Source organism: Sinocyclocheilus rhinocerous, unplaced genomic scaffold (genome assembly GCF_001515625.1).
Source record: "Sinocyclocheilus rhinocerous isolate Xijiao unplaced genomic scaffold, SAMN03320098_v1.1 scaffold3307, whole genome shotgun sequence".
Lineage (NCBI taxonomy): Eukaryota > Metazoa > Chordata > Actinopteri > Cypriniformes > Cyprinidae > Sinocyclocheilus > Sinocyclocheilus rhinocerous.
Window position 1 is genome coordinate 337,286 of NW_015642050.1, and position 17,543 is coordinate 354,828.

The window sequence follows — 17,543 nt, forward strand, 5'->3', positions numbered from 1 at the left end:
TGTCTTGTTGTAACACGTTAGCACCAATCAGTGAAAATGAATGTATGTCACATTTTTGGCTAAAACTAACACTTGTTGTCTGGATTACACAGTTATGCTCAGCTAAAGGTTTTTCAGACAATTTGTGCGTGGCTTCCATAACAACACTTCGTTCACAATCTCTCCCTCATCCTTATCTCCTCATCCTCCCTTTTCTCTTGTTCAGAGTGCTTGCTTAATAATTAATTGATTTATTAGTTCTCTCATTAATCATTCATTCATTAATCAGGGCCAGATTTTTCCAGAGGAAGTGGTTCAATCCGTAAAGACAAAAAAATAAAAAATCCTGACTTCACATTTCAGCCTAATTACGCTTCTTTGCTAATCACCACCAAAGAAATGGAGTTTCAGGAAATTACTTTTTTTCTCCTCTTCCTCCCTCCCTCTTTTCTTTTGCGCTAAGCAAGCCAAGATATATGGAGGTCGGCAGGTAAGATTTTTAAAAATCCTTTTTTTCTTCTTTCACCACCCGTTTTTTTGTGTTCTGGAGGGTTTTAATCATCAGTCATGTTAAAAGAACACTTTGAGTCCAGGCTAATCTGATGAACAAGAAAGTTCGGTCTTTAATTAAACTACCCAACCCCCTACCACCTTAACTTGATAGAAAAAAGGAAATGCAAACTGTGGTGACGGAGAAAACCACAGACATCGATTAATCACGGTGGTTTTGAAGGCCATCCGTGAGCGTGGGTCAGCCCTTTCACCGGCAAAGAGGCGGCTCATTGTTTCAGCCGATGCCACCCTCTCTAGAGAGATGAAGGAGCTGTTTGTTTAATTGTATACTGTTACGTGATGCGGATAGAAGTCACCACCATATAGGTGTCGAAAGAAAGCAAAACAGGCAGAATGAAGCTAAAGGGAAATTGTAATAGAACAGAAATTAAATCTCTTGTACATCAAACAAACTGGTGGCCTTCAAAAACAACACTCAACCATGGCCAGTCTCTCTTTCGAGGAGAAAGGAAAAAAACATCAAATTAGAGAAAGCTTCAATAGAATTGCCAGCGCCACATTAACCTCCAAGCAGTAAAAAAGCACACACATTGAACAATCCTAACAAGGTATTCATGGAACCCATCTCTTTTTATTTTCCAACACATATACTACCATGTGCGCACAGACTTCAATATGCCACTAACAACTGAGGTATTAACTACAGCTATTTTCCCTTTCTTCTCTGCATTTAGACCAATAAAGTGCATGGCCCTCTTTGCTCTAATGAGATGCATAAATTTACAACATCACTTCCTCATTAAAAAAAAATAATAAAGACAATAATAAAGACAATATATACGGTATAATAAAAAACATATTAATTATGAAACGCACTTCCTCCTATCACACCTCCACTGGGCTCAATTAGGAAGTGTAGGCCACAAATCCCCAGACTAAATTAATTGACACCCCAGGGCATTGAGCCTAGCATCCCAATAGCTCAGTATAAGTGCTAGCTTTCTTTGTTTTCATTTCATTTGCTTTTTGATAGTGAGTGCAGGGCAGAGAGATCAACAAAGGTGAATGGGGGGGGGGGCACGTTTAAATGTGATCTTTTCATTGACTCTATGGATTTTTAATCATCTTGCCATATTTACAGTGTTGCTTTTTCTGTGTTGTTTACCCTGACTTCACAGCCAAAGGATTGAAACGAGAGTGCATATAAAAGCGTTGTTTATTTATTTATTAATTTGTCTTTATTTATTTTTCCTCTCAGTGAATGAGGCCCATCAGAGTCGGACCGATTGTAGATGTTTCCATCATTGTGAAGGTGTTGGTGCATACAGCAACCCACATATTTATGGAAAGAGCGCACAACGCTAATGATTTAAAAGCATACTAGATCTTAGATCATACTGTACACTAAGCAACAGAGAGCAAGCAAGAGAGAGATAAAGGGAGATTGGTGCATGCTGTAGGAAAGAGAGAATTAGAGAACGGCGGCACAGACAGTAGATAAAGTAGAGTGAGAGAAGGGAGAGCAGCAGCAATAACAATCTCCAGAAAATACCAGGAGACCTGCAGGAATGAAATGACAAGACTGGCTCAATCAACATCTTGTCAAGACAGTTGGCTGATGTGTAGAGACAATCTCTTCCTCCCCCTCTTCCTTCCCTCTCTAGTTTTTTTTTTCTACCCAGCCTCTTTGTGTTCCTAGCGGAGAGCTTTCCGTCTGCGAGTAGAGGAGTTCTTAGACTCTGAAGTGGGAGAGTGAGAATGGGAACGCTGGAATAATGACACTTGGAAAAGTTCTGACGCTCACCAGAGACGCGGCACAGCAGAGAGGAGTGCGTGACAGACAGCCTAAGTGTCACACACACATACATAGATGCATATTTCAGTACCATTCTCATTTCAGGATTTATCGGTCGCCCTTCTTATCTGACCTGGCGGGGTTGACGCGATCTGATGATGTGGTCATTGCTACCCTCTGTTGTCAGGCCAAGATTAAAAATGCTTTCCTTTGCAAATCTTGCTGCCATAATGCTAGGAAGTTACATGGTTGCTAATGTGTTCTTGGTGGTTGTTAGGGTATTTTGGGTGGTTGGTCTGGATGGCTTCTAGGTGATTACTTATTTTGACCCAGGTATCTAGATGGCTTATCATTTGCCAAGTGTGATCACTTAGAAAAGCAATAGCACAACACTCTTCAACAAGGCACAAGATTTGAGTGTTGCACATCGCTTTGAATAAAACCATCTGCAAAATGAACAAATGTAAATAGAAATAATTATGTCCATCCTCAGCTTAATACTTAATGTTAGTGATTTGTTCAAATCCCTAACCCTAACTATGAGAAACTATAATAGAATTATAATAGAAAGAGAATAAGACAGTGAGAAATAACTGTAGGGTGAGATGCTTGATTATAGATTTCCTTCATTTCCTCTCAAAAGCATAGGCATTTTTGAGCCCTCTGTCTGTCAGAAGCCTGTTCTTCCCTTCTCCACCCCTGTTGGAATCTCTTATGTCCTATTCTCTGTTTTTTCTTACCGCTGCGGACCCCCCATTTCACTCTTTCTGTCGACAGGCTGACTTGAACCCCTGCAATTTTCATGCTGATAAATAGAGAAAGGACAGGGATAGGGAGGGTGCGTGAGAGGGACAGGGTGTCTGGAATGCGGAGAGAGGAGCAGAAACAGGCATGAAGAAGGCAAATCAACAATTTGTCACACCTTATGTAACTGTGAAAAGGGCCCTGCTCAGCATTGATGCCGGGGATCAGGCTTGGTTGACAGGAGAAAAGAGAGAGGTATGGAGGGAAAAGAAAAAGTGGGGGTATACTAAAGGGATTGGAGGGGCTAGAAGAAGAGAGGGAAGGACAGGAGAAGAAGGTGTGATGGATGGATGAGCTGTATGGTCGTTTTGAAAAGGGTCTTGCACGGTGCCAGGATGCTTACAATATACTACAGACTGAATAAGAGGCTAGGAGGATTAAACCCCTGCAAACAGCTCTTAAAAAGCTGTTAGGCTGCAATTTAGACACAAAACAACACTGAAAGTGAGAAAGAAAGGGGGAGAAAGATGCGACTGGAATGTGAGGCAGGAGATAAGGCGCAGAAGATGAGACCAGGCGAATGGGAAAAGCAAGAACGAGGGAGAGAAGAAAGGAATGAAATGTGGCAGGTTCTGAAACTGCAGAAGCAAATACAAGTGGCCCTCAGTTCAGTTTGTTTGGACATAGGTAGAGGAGACGGCTATGTTTACAAGGGAGGCTTTTCAGATGCAGCCTAGAGAATGTTACAAGGACTTTGGTATAACACATATTCACATGTGCTTAAACTATTTCACACACACACACACACACACACACACCACAATGAGAATGAAACAATAGAGTCTACCCACACCAAACAAAAGGATAATTCCATGGCGCAGAATGGAGCTCAGCTCTTTCCAGCTCGGGTTTAGTGGCCTTATCTGAAGCAGGCACAATGGATCGCTTTTAGCCAGCCCTGTTTATTTCCAGCAAGTTACTTTTCACACTAGTTTTCTCTTTTTCTCCACTGCACTCATCCACCCCTTTACCCTTCTTTTTCTTGTATGCCTATCTCTTCTCTAGTCGAGTCTTTTGAACTTAATGCTGTTTGAACTTAATAGAAGAGCAGGCTACGAAAAGGGTGAATTGAACAATTCGGTGATTTTGGCTTTTCTATTATTTACAGGACAGGCAATGGTGGAATGAATTTGATTGAGATATAACTTTATCTGCATTCAAATGCGAGTCGCCTGCATTTGCTGAACCGATCAAACAATGAAATGATGAACAAAACTGCAAAATGTGTTGACTTATTGGTCTATGCAAAGCAGTGTCTATCTATCTCTCTACATAGATTTTAGCATGATCATGAATCCATGTGAGCTGTATTACCCTCCTGCAACATCTTCACTGTTTACAATCAGAGTTGTCAGAACAAACAGTGAAGAGGTTGAAGGAGGACTAAATATGGCTTGACATGGGATAAATATTCTTATTTATCTGCAAATGTGCCAGGGGCGAAACCAAGTGCCACACACACAAACATACACATTTACTAATACCATCAAGACTCCCTGCTGTCTCTAGTGAAGGTAGACCAGAGAGGGATCATTGCTAACATCTGTTTGTCCCAGTGAGGCAGAGTGCATGGCTCTCTCCTCAGATGCATCCTAGGCTCTAAAAACAGTCTGGAGAAAGTAGGGGAGAGTGAGAGAAAAAAAGCAAAGCTCTTTAATATGTCATGCTCATGTCAGGCCCAGCTGCAGCTGCCCTTAACGTGTGACAAAAAAAGACAAAGTCACTGTGTCAAAGTAACAACTAAATGTGAGCCGCAATCCCCACAGCACGCCTGCCCTATTTACGCCACCACATGAACACACACTCCTCTCTGCTTCCATCCAGTGCCGTGAAATGATATTCCATTTTGAAAAAATCCGGATTAAAGTGTATCAGGCCAAGTGTGTTGTGACCTTGTTACTAGGGGAAGGGGGAACGCATAAACACACAGGCACACGCAGATACCACACACTGTGGAGCAAATCACAACATAGGTTTTAGAGACGGCTTTCTCCGTCTTATCCCACGCACCACTTTATTTGTTATGGTACCTTGTAATGACATTGCATGAGCCAGACAGCCATGTTAATACCAAGCCTTTTGTCTGACCTGCTCATTATGTAAGTACAATATTTATTATCCTTTTTTATATTTTGTATTCATTTTCTTTTACCGTTTAACTTTTGTTAATGTTAAATCAGTATTTGTTCTTTCCTTAAGGGCACTCTAAGCAGGAACGGCTTAGAAAACCTCAAAAGGGTCTACCTTAAAAAAAATTACTCCATTGCTCCTCTTCGTCTCAACACCTCCTCCTTTTTATTAGTCTCATTTTTTCTTCTTTCATCCCTCTCTTCTCTGTCAGGAACGAACTCATGTAATTAAGCCGCTAACATGCCGTTAAAGAATTGGCTAATTCAGCAAGGAGGAATTATTCCAATTTGAAATGACTCATTAACCAGACGTGATATTTTGTTGAGCTTCTCTTGGAGCAAGATTTGGAGAGAGTTGAATCACTCCCGTGGTGTGAACTCGTTTCGCTGTATATGTGGACTTGTGTTTGTGAATGTCTACATGCATTGCAAGGTTAATAAAGATGCTTTTGGTTTTGCTCATACGGCCTGGTGCGTGCATTGATACGGGTGCATAACTTATAAATGGGCCCGAATGCAAACTGTGAATGTCTTGTGTGTGTGTGAGAGAGAGTGATTAAAGACATGCACAGAGGCACAACTCAGTGAGGGGTCTAAAGAGGAACTATTGAATGTACAAAAGCCCTTAAATATCGGCTCATCCTTATGAATTATCACAGCTCGTAAACATTTAGATGCTGGGGCAAGATTCTTTAATTGCAATCGATGTTCATCCAGTACCTGATGCAAAAATGGAGAATCCCAGAAGCACAACACTATTACAGTATCTGCAAAGAGACTCAATATCTCATAAAAGTGGAGCTCCAGGGATGGCAGGACTGTACAAAAAAGAAAGATTCTACATAAACATACAGTTAAAGGTTTGACTTAGAAATACCGCCGCTAATAATATTGTCAAAAAGAGTTTTGTTTTTGACAGAAGAGTCATATTTAGCTATTTTTGATCTCATGTCCTTTTTTGAAAAGGAAAAAAAATCATGTGTCATGGAGGGCTTCGATAAGTCTGTTTCCAAAAATAAACAGGTAATTGCTACTTTGATTCTGATCATTTTGAATTTGTCTACTTTTTTCTTTTTTCACAATAACAGACAATACATATGATAGCATGAAAATAATACAAAGAAACAAAGAAAAATGTTTAATACTAAAGTAATATTTGAATAATGAAGTAGGGAAAAAACTAAACTAGGTAACTCTTTGGAAGACTATTTCTGAGCATTGGTATCCTTCTCATGCAGGGTGATCTGAGGGTGATAGTAAATAGTAGGTGTCAAAATTAGGCATGATTTGTGTTTTTCTCCCATTTTCATTTACATTTTAAAATGGCTATTTGTCAGTTGTGTTTTAACATACCAGGTTGCCTGCCCATTAGAAAGTTGGTACTTCCATTTTATTGCAGTGTCGTCCTCTACTCTGTATTTCTTCTCCCGTCTGGCTGTGTCCATCCTCAATAGAAGAAAAGAGGACTGTCAGCACAAGTGTGAGAAAAGAGCAAGTCTGAAAAGACCTGAAATCTTCATTGGCCTTTGCCTCGGAGGGAAAGAGCTTATGTTTCTGAGAGAGAACACCGGTGTGGAGTTGTGTAGGAGGTTAGGGGGTGGATGGTCTTTGCTGCACCCCTTGATGGAGTGGATAATTGAGTCTCGACCAAACTCTGTCAGCCAAGCTCGGAAGCCCCTTTTCAGCTCAAAGAAATGCAGTGAGAATGATGAAGAGAGAGAGAGAGAGAGAGAGAGAGAGAGGATGGAAGAGAAAGAAAATCCTAGGCTCCCTCAGGGGGGGGAAAGCCGCTATTGAAAAGCTATTAAACTTGCATTTAGCAGGATTGATTGGAAATGAAGAGGCCTATTAAAACCAAGGGACAAGAGGACAATAGTGTGTTTCTGGGCACCGTATGTTGCCCTCCTTTCACCGTCTTGCTGCTCCACCCCCCCACCCCGGGGCCCCTACCCTGTCTGTTTAAACACCCCTGGCCCAAAGACAGAAGTTTCAGAGGGGTTTAGCACCAGCTGAATAGATCCCTCCTTATCCACCACTGGCACCCTATTCTCCTATTTAACCACATAGAAATAAAAGGGCAAAGAAAGAGGAGGAAAGGCAGAAAAAATGGGGGGACGGTCCATTTCTTTTTGAAGAACCAGTAACAGCCCACCCCTTCTAAAACCTTTCTTTTCCCCCTCACTTTCTCTGAAATCTCATGTGAATGGATTAGTTACTTTTGGATGGTTGCCATCTTTCTACTTTCAAGAGGGCTCATGATGCACCAGATCCAATCATAAGGCTCTTGCAATGGAGAAACACAGAAATGTGTGTAAGAAGGCAATGTGTGTGCATAAAAGTGATTGGGATCGTGAGAGAGAGAAGGCTGTTTGTTGTTTAATCTGGGTGCATTTATTGCGATTTTCCAGTAAAACAGAGAGTCTCTATGCAAATAACACAGAAAAGAAAGAGCAGAAAGTGTTTAAAAATGAGAAAGAAAGATGGCAGCAAAGCCAAAATAGAGGGAAGGCAGTAAGGCAGCAGGTGCCTTTCTCAGCCCGCGACGAGGGCTCTCATGGGACGCTGAAAGCTCCTTTGATTGTTTAACATGCAATTTTACTGAAAAATACCTCTTCCCCCACCCTGGGAAGTGGTAACAGATTCTCTGGCTCAACGGGACATTACTTTCCATGTCATTCTATGCAGGTTGCCATATGGGCATAGGAAAGAGTTAAATAAGTTATGACCAGCTGACGCCTAGACCCCTTGCCAAGTGCAGAAAACCAAACTGTTGTAAAACGTGTTATGGACTGTGTTTTTTTTCCTGCCAACCAGAAGATGATGCAACAAGCCTTTTCTGCATCTATCAGTTACAGTGTTGGGAGTAACGCATTACAAAAGTAATAATATTACAGTAGTTTAGCAAAATACCACTTGCTGGTCTTGGCTAAAAAAAAAAAAACTAGCACAGCATGTGGCCAGTTGTGAAAATTCACTTAAAAGAGTGTGTTGGGTAGGCAAAAGTGATTTTAGATCAGTGTAAAAGGGTAATATGTTCCTAGAGCCCAGTGCATGGGTATTGCAAGGAAAATTGTGTTTCATTGTGTATCTGGAAGAGTATTACCAGCTGCAGAGAGATGGTGAATGTGAGCTGGAATGGCTCTTGCTGATTCAGCACTAATATACTATCGCACTAATGTGTTCTGTGCTTTCCCATCTCACTCCCTGTACAAAATCACTGACCTGAAAGCTGGACTGGTTAGAGCAAAATCACAGATAGGCTTCAGCATTAGGAGGAAGAGTCTTGCTGCAGTTTACCATGGTGATCCAACTAGGTACTGGTCCATTTCAGACAGCCAGACTGATACAAAGAAAGGTGGCACTTCTACATTAAAACATTTAAAGAAAAACTCATTAACACAAACAGAATAAATGCAATGGGCATGCCTTTTTTTAACCAATTTGTTGAAAGCAGGACATGGTAGACTGAAGCCTATCACTGCATTTGAACAATGTTATGAAGTCTTAAGAACTTAAGGATGCTTCAGTTTTACAGTGTTTGATGTAAATTTCATCGGTAGTGTCCACACAGACCATGCACATACAGACCTATGTGTGTGCGTGTGTGGTCTGTATGTGCACAGTCTGTGATCCACTAGATAGATCCACTGTGCTTATTACACATATTTGCATCACAATATCAAACAACAACCAAATTATTAATGTTTTGTGTGTGTGTGTTTTCCTCCTACAGTGTCTCAAGCAGCCTACTTTTCTCAGCAGCCCCAGGACCAAGTAGTGGTTGCTGGCCAATCAGTAACCTTACCCTGTGTGATTGTGGGATACCGGGGTATGGTGCAGTGGACCAAAGATGGCTTGGCACTAGGCGGTGAACGAGACCTACCAGGTAAGAATTGTACAAAAGCCAAACAAACAAGGAAAATTATCTGAGAAAATTGTCAAGAGTCATTCCATTCAACAGTGCTTTTCAACATTGAGTCATTTTCAAAAATTAAGTAGAAAGGGGAAAAAATGAAGTCAACATAATTAATTTTCAAGGTGCTTCTAAATGGTGCGCTGGTTTGTAATTAGCTAGAAACCCACTTTCCTATATGTCAACCCAATTTAGAGCAAGTAGCAAGGAGTCATTCCATTCAACAGTGCTTTTCAACACTGAGTCATTTTCAAAAATTAAGTAGAAAGGGGAAAAAATGAAGTCAACATAATTAATTTTCAAGGTGCTTCTAAATGGTGCGCTGGTTTGTAATTAGCTAGAAACCCACTTTCCTATATGTCAACCCAATTTAGAGCAAGTAGCAAGGCAGAAATGATGCTGTTCCCCCAGGAGATACACAATGCTTATTGAAGTCCATTTACCAAGGCTTAGTCTTCACTTATCTTCATCTTTTTCTTTCCAATTAACAGCTGGGAGATAAAACCAATCATAGATTGGCAGGTAAAGGGCAGCATCCCTTCTCTGCAGCGGATGTGTGTTTGAGTAATGTCACTGCTTCACTTCTTCGGCTCTATTGAGTGAAGAAAAGGGAAGGCAAACAAACAAACACCCAGCTAATGCAAACTAGCATTTAATTTGTCTAATCATCTCAGCCGTCTGCTCAGGTTGAGGTGGAGAATCAATCACCGCTCATGTCACGCATTGACATTTAAAATGATTTCCCCAGCAGCTTTGAAGGCAACAACCTGGACAGTTAAGATAGTCTCTTTTGGCTGGCTGCATGAGCAAGGCACCTCACATGTTGCCACTGACCAAGTCACACAAAGATTTTAATGTGCATAGAATAGGGTCTCAAAACTAGCCCTATCTGTGATGGCAATATGTATGTGTATATCTCTAACAGTGAATTTTGTGTGGATCAGGTTGGGTACGTTACTCTCTGATGGGAGACCTGCTATCAGGAGAGCACAGCTTGGTGATCGATTCAGCTGAGCTAGGCGATGATGCAGTCTACGAGTGTCAAGCCACACAGGCTGGGTTGCGATCACACAGAGCCAAACTGACGGTGCTGGGTAAGAACTATGTGTGTGTGTGTGTGTGTGTGTGTGTGTGTGTGATATAAGTGAGTGAGTGTGATTGAAAGCGAGAAGAAACCACTGCAATATAGCTCTCCTGCAACTGATTAAAAGCGGAGGGAATAGAGCATTCCTCATAGTCCCCAATTTCATTAACAGTATTTAAACTAGTGCCTCAAATGTGTAACACTGCAAATTTCTCTGCTCCACATAAAACACTTCGGAGATCCCACCCCCATGCAATCATAAGTCAAGCCTTCATTATTTATTCGCCCCAACAGAACTCATTTTTTCAAACCGAGCAAAACCGAGTCGACAGAAACACTGAGGAAAATATCCAACCCCCAACTCACTGTTTCTTTCCCTCTCCCTCTCTATAGCCTACTGACACTTAACACGGTAAAGGGCCAAGGAAATGTGATTGCAGCAGTCACAAATGACTTGCGTGAATGGTTAAAAGTCAAAGTCTGCACAGTTAGCACATTCTACAGTGACTCACAGAATTCATCAACCGCAAGGCTGCTTTTACATTAACGCAAAGTGATTGATCTACATATTCTCCGGCATTTAGCGACAGGGGGCGGGGGTAGGGGGACCGAGGAGGGGGGAATGATCGGTAGGGATTTCAGCTCAGTGCTACATTGCTGACACCTGGTGGCCCAACTTGGACACAGCCGTGCTTTATATTAGCTGAAAAACATAGATTTCCCCTGCGGAGTAAGCATATCAAGGGCTAAAAATATGAGATGTTAAAGATTTAGCACTATGAGAGCAATAAAGGCCAAGTTTGTTACTGCACAATAAAAATAATTCTGCCTCTAATTGAACAAAATTGGCACAGCCACACAGACTCATCAAAGAAAAGTAGGGCTACAACAATAGCCTTTGTACACACTGCCAATGTCTGGCGCACTGTTCGAATTCCCAGACTAGAGCGTCACAAATATGCCAGCTCCTGTGTGAAGGGAATGAGGTGTGTGTGTGCACGTATATGTGAGCGTTCATGTGTGTACGTGCACGTAGGGGCATGTGGGGAAATCAGTGCAGCCGGATGAGACCAAAGCAATCCAACAGAGTCAAAGAAGTCAACGGCAGGAGTGCAGTCGAGGGAATCCACATGGAAATTAGAATCACCTCGCACACGGATTCCATTAGCGCCTGGGCAATACCAGAGAAAAGACCTCTGACAATTCTGATACAAAAACAGAAATTGGTTCGGAGAAAAGGAACAGGACAGACGGAAGAGAGTGTACCACAGATTTTTTTTTTTGCACGTTTCTATGCGTACTGCGAGATGGACACCTTCATCAAAAGTGGTAGACACTATTTGCCCAAGGCTTGCACACAGGCATGCAAACAAATGAACAAATCAGTAATTCAGATGAAACGGGCCTGCAGCGGAGTGCCTGTAAATAGACTCATAATGGCAAATCTCAGCCATGTTAAAAGGGCATAAGTACTATCTTAACCTCTTTTTTAGAGTGAGTCAATCTCTGTCCATTTACCAGCTTGTTCGGTATAGGTCAAACTGGCAGAATTAAATGATTCCACACTGCAGTCAGGAAGGGGTTAGGGTATGGCTCTATGTATGAGTTACATGTACAGTACATGTAATTTATGCCAGGACTAGGCAAATATACTCTCATATAAGTTGTCACAATACTCAATAGTCTATTGGTCATTAGGACACTTGTTTTTTTTAGTGTAAAAAAAAAAAAGTAAAAAAATGTGTTTTAATTTTTCCAGTGCCACCTTCAGATCCCGTAGTGGAGGGAGGACCAGTGGTCCGCCTGAAAGCTCATACTCCTCATAACCTGACATGCCGGGCATCTGGGGCCAAACCTGCCGCAGAGATTACCTGGTACCGAGATGGAGAGATAATGCACGATGCCATCTACACAAAGGTAAGAATGTGGACACATCAGGCTTTATGGCAGGCATGACAGTCACTATGGCTGATTACAAATTAGGATCTCTGTCTTGCCCCTTACCTGTCCTTCACATTAGTTCCATCACACAGTGCACACTCAAAGTTGCGAAAACTCTCTTGAATTCAATCTCTGTACGTCTCATCCTCATCAACCAACCAACCTAGCTGCCTCCTTATGTGCCTCTATTTTCTCTCACTCTTGCTGTTGCTCTAATACTTGAGCATAACTGGAGCATGTCAAAGCTCAGACAGGCATAAGCGTTTGATACAGTTTCCGCTGAGAGAGAAAGAGCAAAGGAGGGAGAGAGGGAGTGAGAGAGGAAAAAGAGAGAGAGAAATGGAGAGGGTGGGAGAGGAGAGGGGAAATCAGCCACAACAATGCCGAAACACAATGGGAAGTGCAGTGGAGCGTGAACCGGCTGCAACTGCGAAAGTGTCACATTTGTCATGCTCTCTGACCACGCTAAACGACACTAAATGACACGTTTAAGGGGGCAAGAGCCAGCAGTGAATCGAGGGAAGAGGAGGAAAGTGAGAGAGAAAGAAAGACAGATGGAACCCGGAAAGTAGATGAGGGAAAAATGGACACAGGAGAAGATTGTTTAAGAGTGAGGTGGAAAACTCAAAGCCATTTTGATTTGAGATGGAAAAAAAAAAATAGATGGAAAGCCTCATGAAGACATAAAGAACAAAGTGAAGGAATGTGGAAAAAGGTAGACAGAGGGGGGCAAGTTGGTGGGAGAGAGCAGATGAGCAATAAGAAAAGGACAGTGAGTGGAAGACTGATGACAGGCAGCGTCAACACTCGATCTAGCGTAAAAATGCTTTCACCGCGTCAGAGGCTAAGCGTGTGACCTGCCATTGATTCGCCCCCAGGCTCTCCAGGGAACTGTCTTCCCATAATGCTCCTGCCCCAGTACAGCACTGTGTGCCTTTCCCCCCTCCAATCGTCTCAAACCTAAAACTGTGCCTGATCCTCCATTAAGGCTGTCTTGTAGATTCAGCAGGCAGCAATTCACCTCTCCCCACTTAGGCGTATTGATTTCTCACGCACAATAAATAGATTTCGAGGATGACGTGCAGCTGGAAGAGCTGATAGACAGATCTTTGGGAAAAGGTGCTAATGGCAGAACGGTCCCGGCAGCATCTTAAAACACAGATGCTCACCTGCCTCACTAAACTGATGGCGGCTTTAATTCTCTGCAATGCTCAGCCTATGGTGCTGGCACAGAGTTGAGCTCAAATGGGATTATGGGCATATGGGAATTCCTTATTAAATTAGGACTTGCATCAGAAAATATAGGACAATTAGATTAGGATTATCATGTCTGTGTGATTTTAACAGTGATAACAAGATGAGAGAAATAGCTGTGTGTTTTGTATCTGAAGTACACAGACCATTAGGGCGAAATAACATTTCACTAGCCATTCTGTCTGTCAAATGTCTCGTCTTATTTGAATCCAAAGGGTGTCACACATAACAATTATGGATAGTTTTGTTAAGAGCCGCCTTTGACATTATTTTCAGAACATTTCATTGAGGCATTCTATTTTCAGAGAATTACAGCAATTTGTTCCACCAGCACTGATACTGTCTCAGTTTTTTAACTAGTTTCACACCGTATCACTGTCTTTTCAGACTTTGATGGAGGATGGAAAGAGAGAAACAGCGGTTAGCATGCTACCCATGGTGCCTGAGGACAGCGATTCTGGACGTACCTACACCTGCAGGGTCCTAAACCCAGCCGCCCCTGCAGGTCGCCAAACTTCGGTTACCATCAGTGTTCAGCGTGAGTAGTTTTTATGTATTTATTTTTCTCTGTGATGCAGATTTTGCGGTGCTTATTTCATTTATGCAGGTAAAGGCCAATTGTTTTTTTTTCTGTATTCCAAATACTTGAAAATGACAAGTGCTTTGTATTTTAATGTATTAAAAAATGTATTTCCTAAAATAAAAAGTATGGCTCATTAGAAAAAAAAAACATTCATTTTGTCACATTAAAAATACCACAGAGAGCGGTATTTCAGTGTAAGATTAGTAATTCAGTAAATGTGAGACTTGGTTTAAATATATTTGTATGGCACTGTACAATTGTCTATTTATATGCAAGGTTTTTTATGGTAAAAAAGACGTGTAATTGGACAGGGGAATGGATTTTCAAAAAGGATTGTGACTTACATTTACACACCTGGAGCTTGGCAGTGAAGTCATTGGGAAGGATTTGTAAAGCCTCTATTGCTGCAGTGAATCTAATCCTGCATGTTTCCTTCCAGATCCTCCGTCTGTGACTCTCTCTGTTCAGCCTCAGACGGTGATGGAGGGAGCAAAAGTGTTGTTCATTTGCTCTGCCTCTGCCAACCCTGAGATCACAGGTTACAGGTAAACACATCTAATATCACAACAGACTCAATGCATAATCCCAGATTATCCACTCCATCAGATTTAGGTTTGAGAGTAAATCCCAAATTGGATATAAATTACAGATCAAATGCTTTGTGCACAGTTGCTTCGGTGTTTGGTGTTAATAATAGTTGTTATTGTAAAGGGTGAAACATCACAAAGAATGTACCAGTGAATCAAATAAATGAATGCATTTTCATGTTCATGTTGCAAACAGATGGTCCAAGGGTGGGGTTCCTATCTCGGAGGCCAATGGTGACAGCCTGGAGGTGACCGTAGACCACTCTTACTTCACAGACCCAGTGTCCTGTGAGGTGTCCAACTCAGTAGGAAGTACTAATGTCAGCACCTTGGTGGATGTACAATGTAAGTACTTTTCTGTCATCCACCTCCGTAATAACATATACAATTGGTTAAAGCAAAATTGGAGATGTTCAATCTGTATGTCTCTCCTTTATCCTAAATTTCAAGGAAGGAAATAAAAAAAGTCCTTAAAATCAAGAGGATATCCTTTAGAGATGTTTGTTTTACTATAAGTAACATTGAATAGAAAGTGCTTGATAAATGACATCAGTTTGTAACTCATCATTTTTTTGTTGTAGCCATGTATTTTGGTCTCCATTCAGATTTAGATGTGGAGTGTCTGTTAAATAAGATACATTTTCATTCAGTACAGTCTAACAGCGGTGTTTAGGTATAATCAGTCTCTTAAATAATGTAAACGTGGCACTGCATGAAAAATTTTCATTTACAAGTAAGAAGTAAACAATACACGGTCACATCTTTTCCTTCGAAAATATAGAGCCATACGTACCTCCCACATTCATTCCTTGGAATTACCGTCATTTCCTACTTGTATTCTTAATAGGGGATGAGAACATTGTAATGGGCTTCATTTTTGTTTTGTGCTTGCAAAAACATACTCCATTGAAATGTACTAAAACACAATGGGAATTCATGTCTTTTATTTTTAGTTGGTCCCAGGTTGCTGACAGAACCGAAACCCCAGACAGTGGACATAGGGATGGATGCTGCTTTCACTTGCTCATGGACAGGCAACCCTCCCCTCACTCTGGCCTGGACTAAACAAGGCTCCAGTGTGGTATGGTGACCTCTTCTCTTTTTCCTAAAAATGGCACACCATCTACAACTGTCACAGCAATCCTATTTGAATTCATTCTATGAGTTCTAGATGTATATTACTTTTCATTAGGGTATGGAAGGATTGGGTTGGAGTGATTCAGAACAACTTGTGTTTTTTTTTGACAATCTTTTGTTACCCCAGTCCAGTTTTTATTTGATCCAATACACACATTCCATCTCCATTAAGTTTATTCACTTAAAAAAGGTTAATTACATTAAACAAGTTCATGTCATATCTCATCTCTGGCACCAGAATCACCCATCTCCAAAATCCCAATTTAACCCCTGTCTGTACAGGAAAGACAAAATGATTTTCTGCTCAGAGCTGGATGGTTAATGGATGACTTTTCTGTTTACGGCGCATTTACAGGAGTTTGGCAAATGGATAAAGTGATTGCTAGCCTAAAATGAAAGTTTAGCTCCAGTAGATGTGTGAAATGCATCAGCCTATTCTGCTGTAAGTGTTTCTCTGCTGCTGCTTAATCAGATTCCATAAAGAGCCTGAGAAAGCAAACAAAAAGCGAGAGAGGAAGGAAAAATAGAGAGAGGGAGTGGGAGGCTAAGGCTGAAAAGCCAGAAGGTTCTGATGAGATAATCAGTTTATTTTGCCATGATTACATCCCTCCACCCTACCCTTCCTGAGTATGGGCCGATCTGATCCACAAGTAGAGCGTTTACTTCATCGCCACAAGATATGGATTAATTGGCTAATTCGATGAGTGCTGGCGAATAAAAAATCGAGGCGAGTGCTAAACGGATTAATCACAGTTTGGTGGCGTCGAGAAGGGGAAGTAGGGGAAGGGGAAGAGGGTGCTCTAATGATCAATGGCTTCTAACAAGTGACCGTGGTGTGTGTACCAGTGCAGCAGAGGCGAAGGAGCACAAGTATCTGCTCACACTCTGGAAAATTCCACACTGCCATTGTTGTAGGTTTAATTAGAGCAGTGGGTTGACTCAGAGGACCCAGGCTGGAGCGCTTTAGACAGTAATTAAGATTGCTGCAGACAAAATTACAGGCGGAGTCAATGCTTTCCCCTTGGTATTGGTGGCATTGGTCTTTCTCTTGTGTGAGCCACGAACAATGAAATGGATGACTGGTGCTTATGGCAATAGCCATCTCTGAGGGCCACGGCTTGATCTGTCTGGAACAAAAAATCACTGCCTCGCTACACCATCTTCCCATCTTAATCCTGTGGAAATATTGATATGTTGTATATGTTGTAATTCCAGAACTGGCTAGAAAGATACGACTTTAACAGGAAGTGAAAAACATCAATATTACAAATATTACAAAAGACAGGCACTGTCATACAGACATTTGATAGAAAGTATATACTTATATTTGGTGTGTGCTAATCTGTTGGAATAAATTATTGGCATGTGGTTTGTGGCAAACTCTTACCTGATGCCTATATCTGTGGTCACTTCTGTGGAGAAATGTCTTGGTATAGCAGCAGATCTGACCAGATTATTCTTGTTCATTTTATTTAGCAGGTGCTCAGCAATAGTAACACCCTTCAGCTGAAGGCAGTTACACAAGAGGATTCTGGGACATACACTTGCAAAGCCATCGTGCCTCGGATTGGTGTGGCAGAGAGAGATGTAACTCTAACCGTCAATGGTAACCAAATGATGTCTTTTTATCTCATTTGTTTTGTTCTCCCCTCGTTCTTTCCCAATTTTGTTCGTGATAAATTATGTTTCAAAGCCACACGAGTTCACGGTTTTTAGTTAGCTTACTAGGGTTTGGAACAAACAGCTGTATTTTTTTTCTGTTAAGTGAATTATCTGATCAGTGAATTGCTTCCCTAATTGATGAGCTTCTTGATGAGCTTCTAT

General features: G+C 41.5%; 1 protein-coding gene across 1 annotated transcript in view; it reads left to right on the plus strand.

Moving 5' to 3' along the window:
• Window positions 1-17,543, plus strand: part of LOC107755386 (kin of IRRE-like protein 1) — a 46,229-nt gene that overhangs the window by 17,220 nt on the left and 11,466 nt on the right. Inside the window, exons 2-9 of the mRNA XM_016572165.1 lie at window positions 8,954-9,106; window positions 10,078-10,227; window positions 11,977-12,134; window positions 13,800-13,950; window positions 14,435-14,540; window positions 14,779-14,927; window positions 15,536-15,663; window positions 17,199-17,325. Coding sequence (XP_016427651.1) covers window positions 8,954-9,106; window positions 10,078-10,227; window positions 11,977-12,134; window positions 13,800-13,950; window positions 14,435-14,540; window positions 14,779-14,927; window positions 15,536-15,663; window positions 17,199-17,325 — 1,122 coding nt within the window. The remainder of the gene's footprint in view (window positions 1-8,953; window positions 9,107-10,077; window positions 10,228-11,976; window positions 12,135-13,799; window positions 13,951-14,434; window positions 14,541-14,778; window positions 14,928-15,535; window positions 15,664-17,198; window positions 17,326-17,543) is intronic.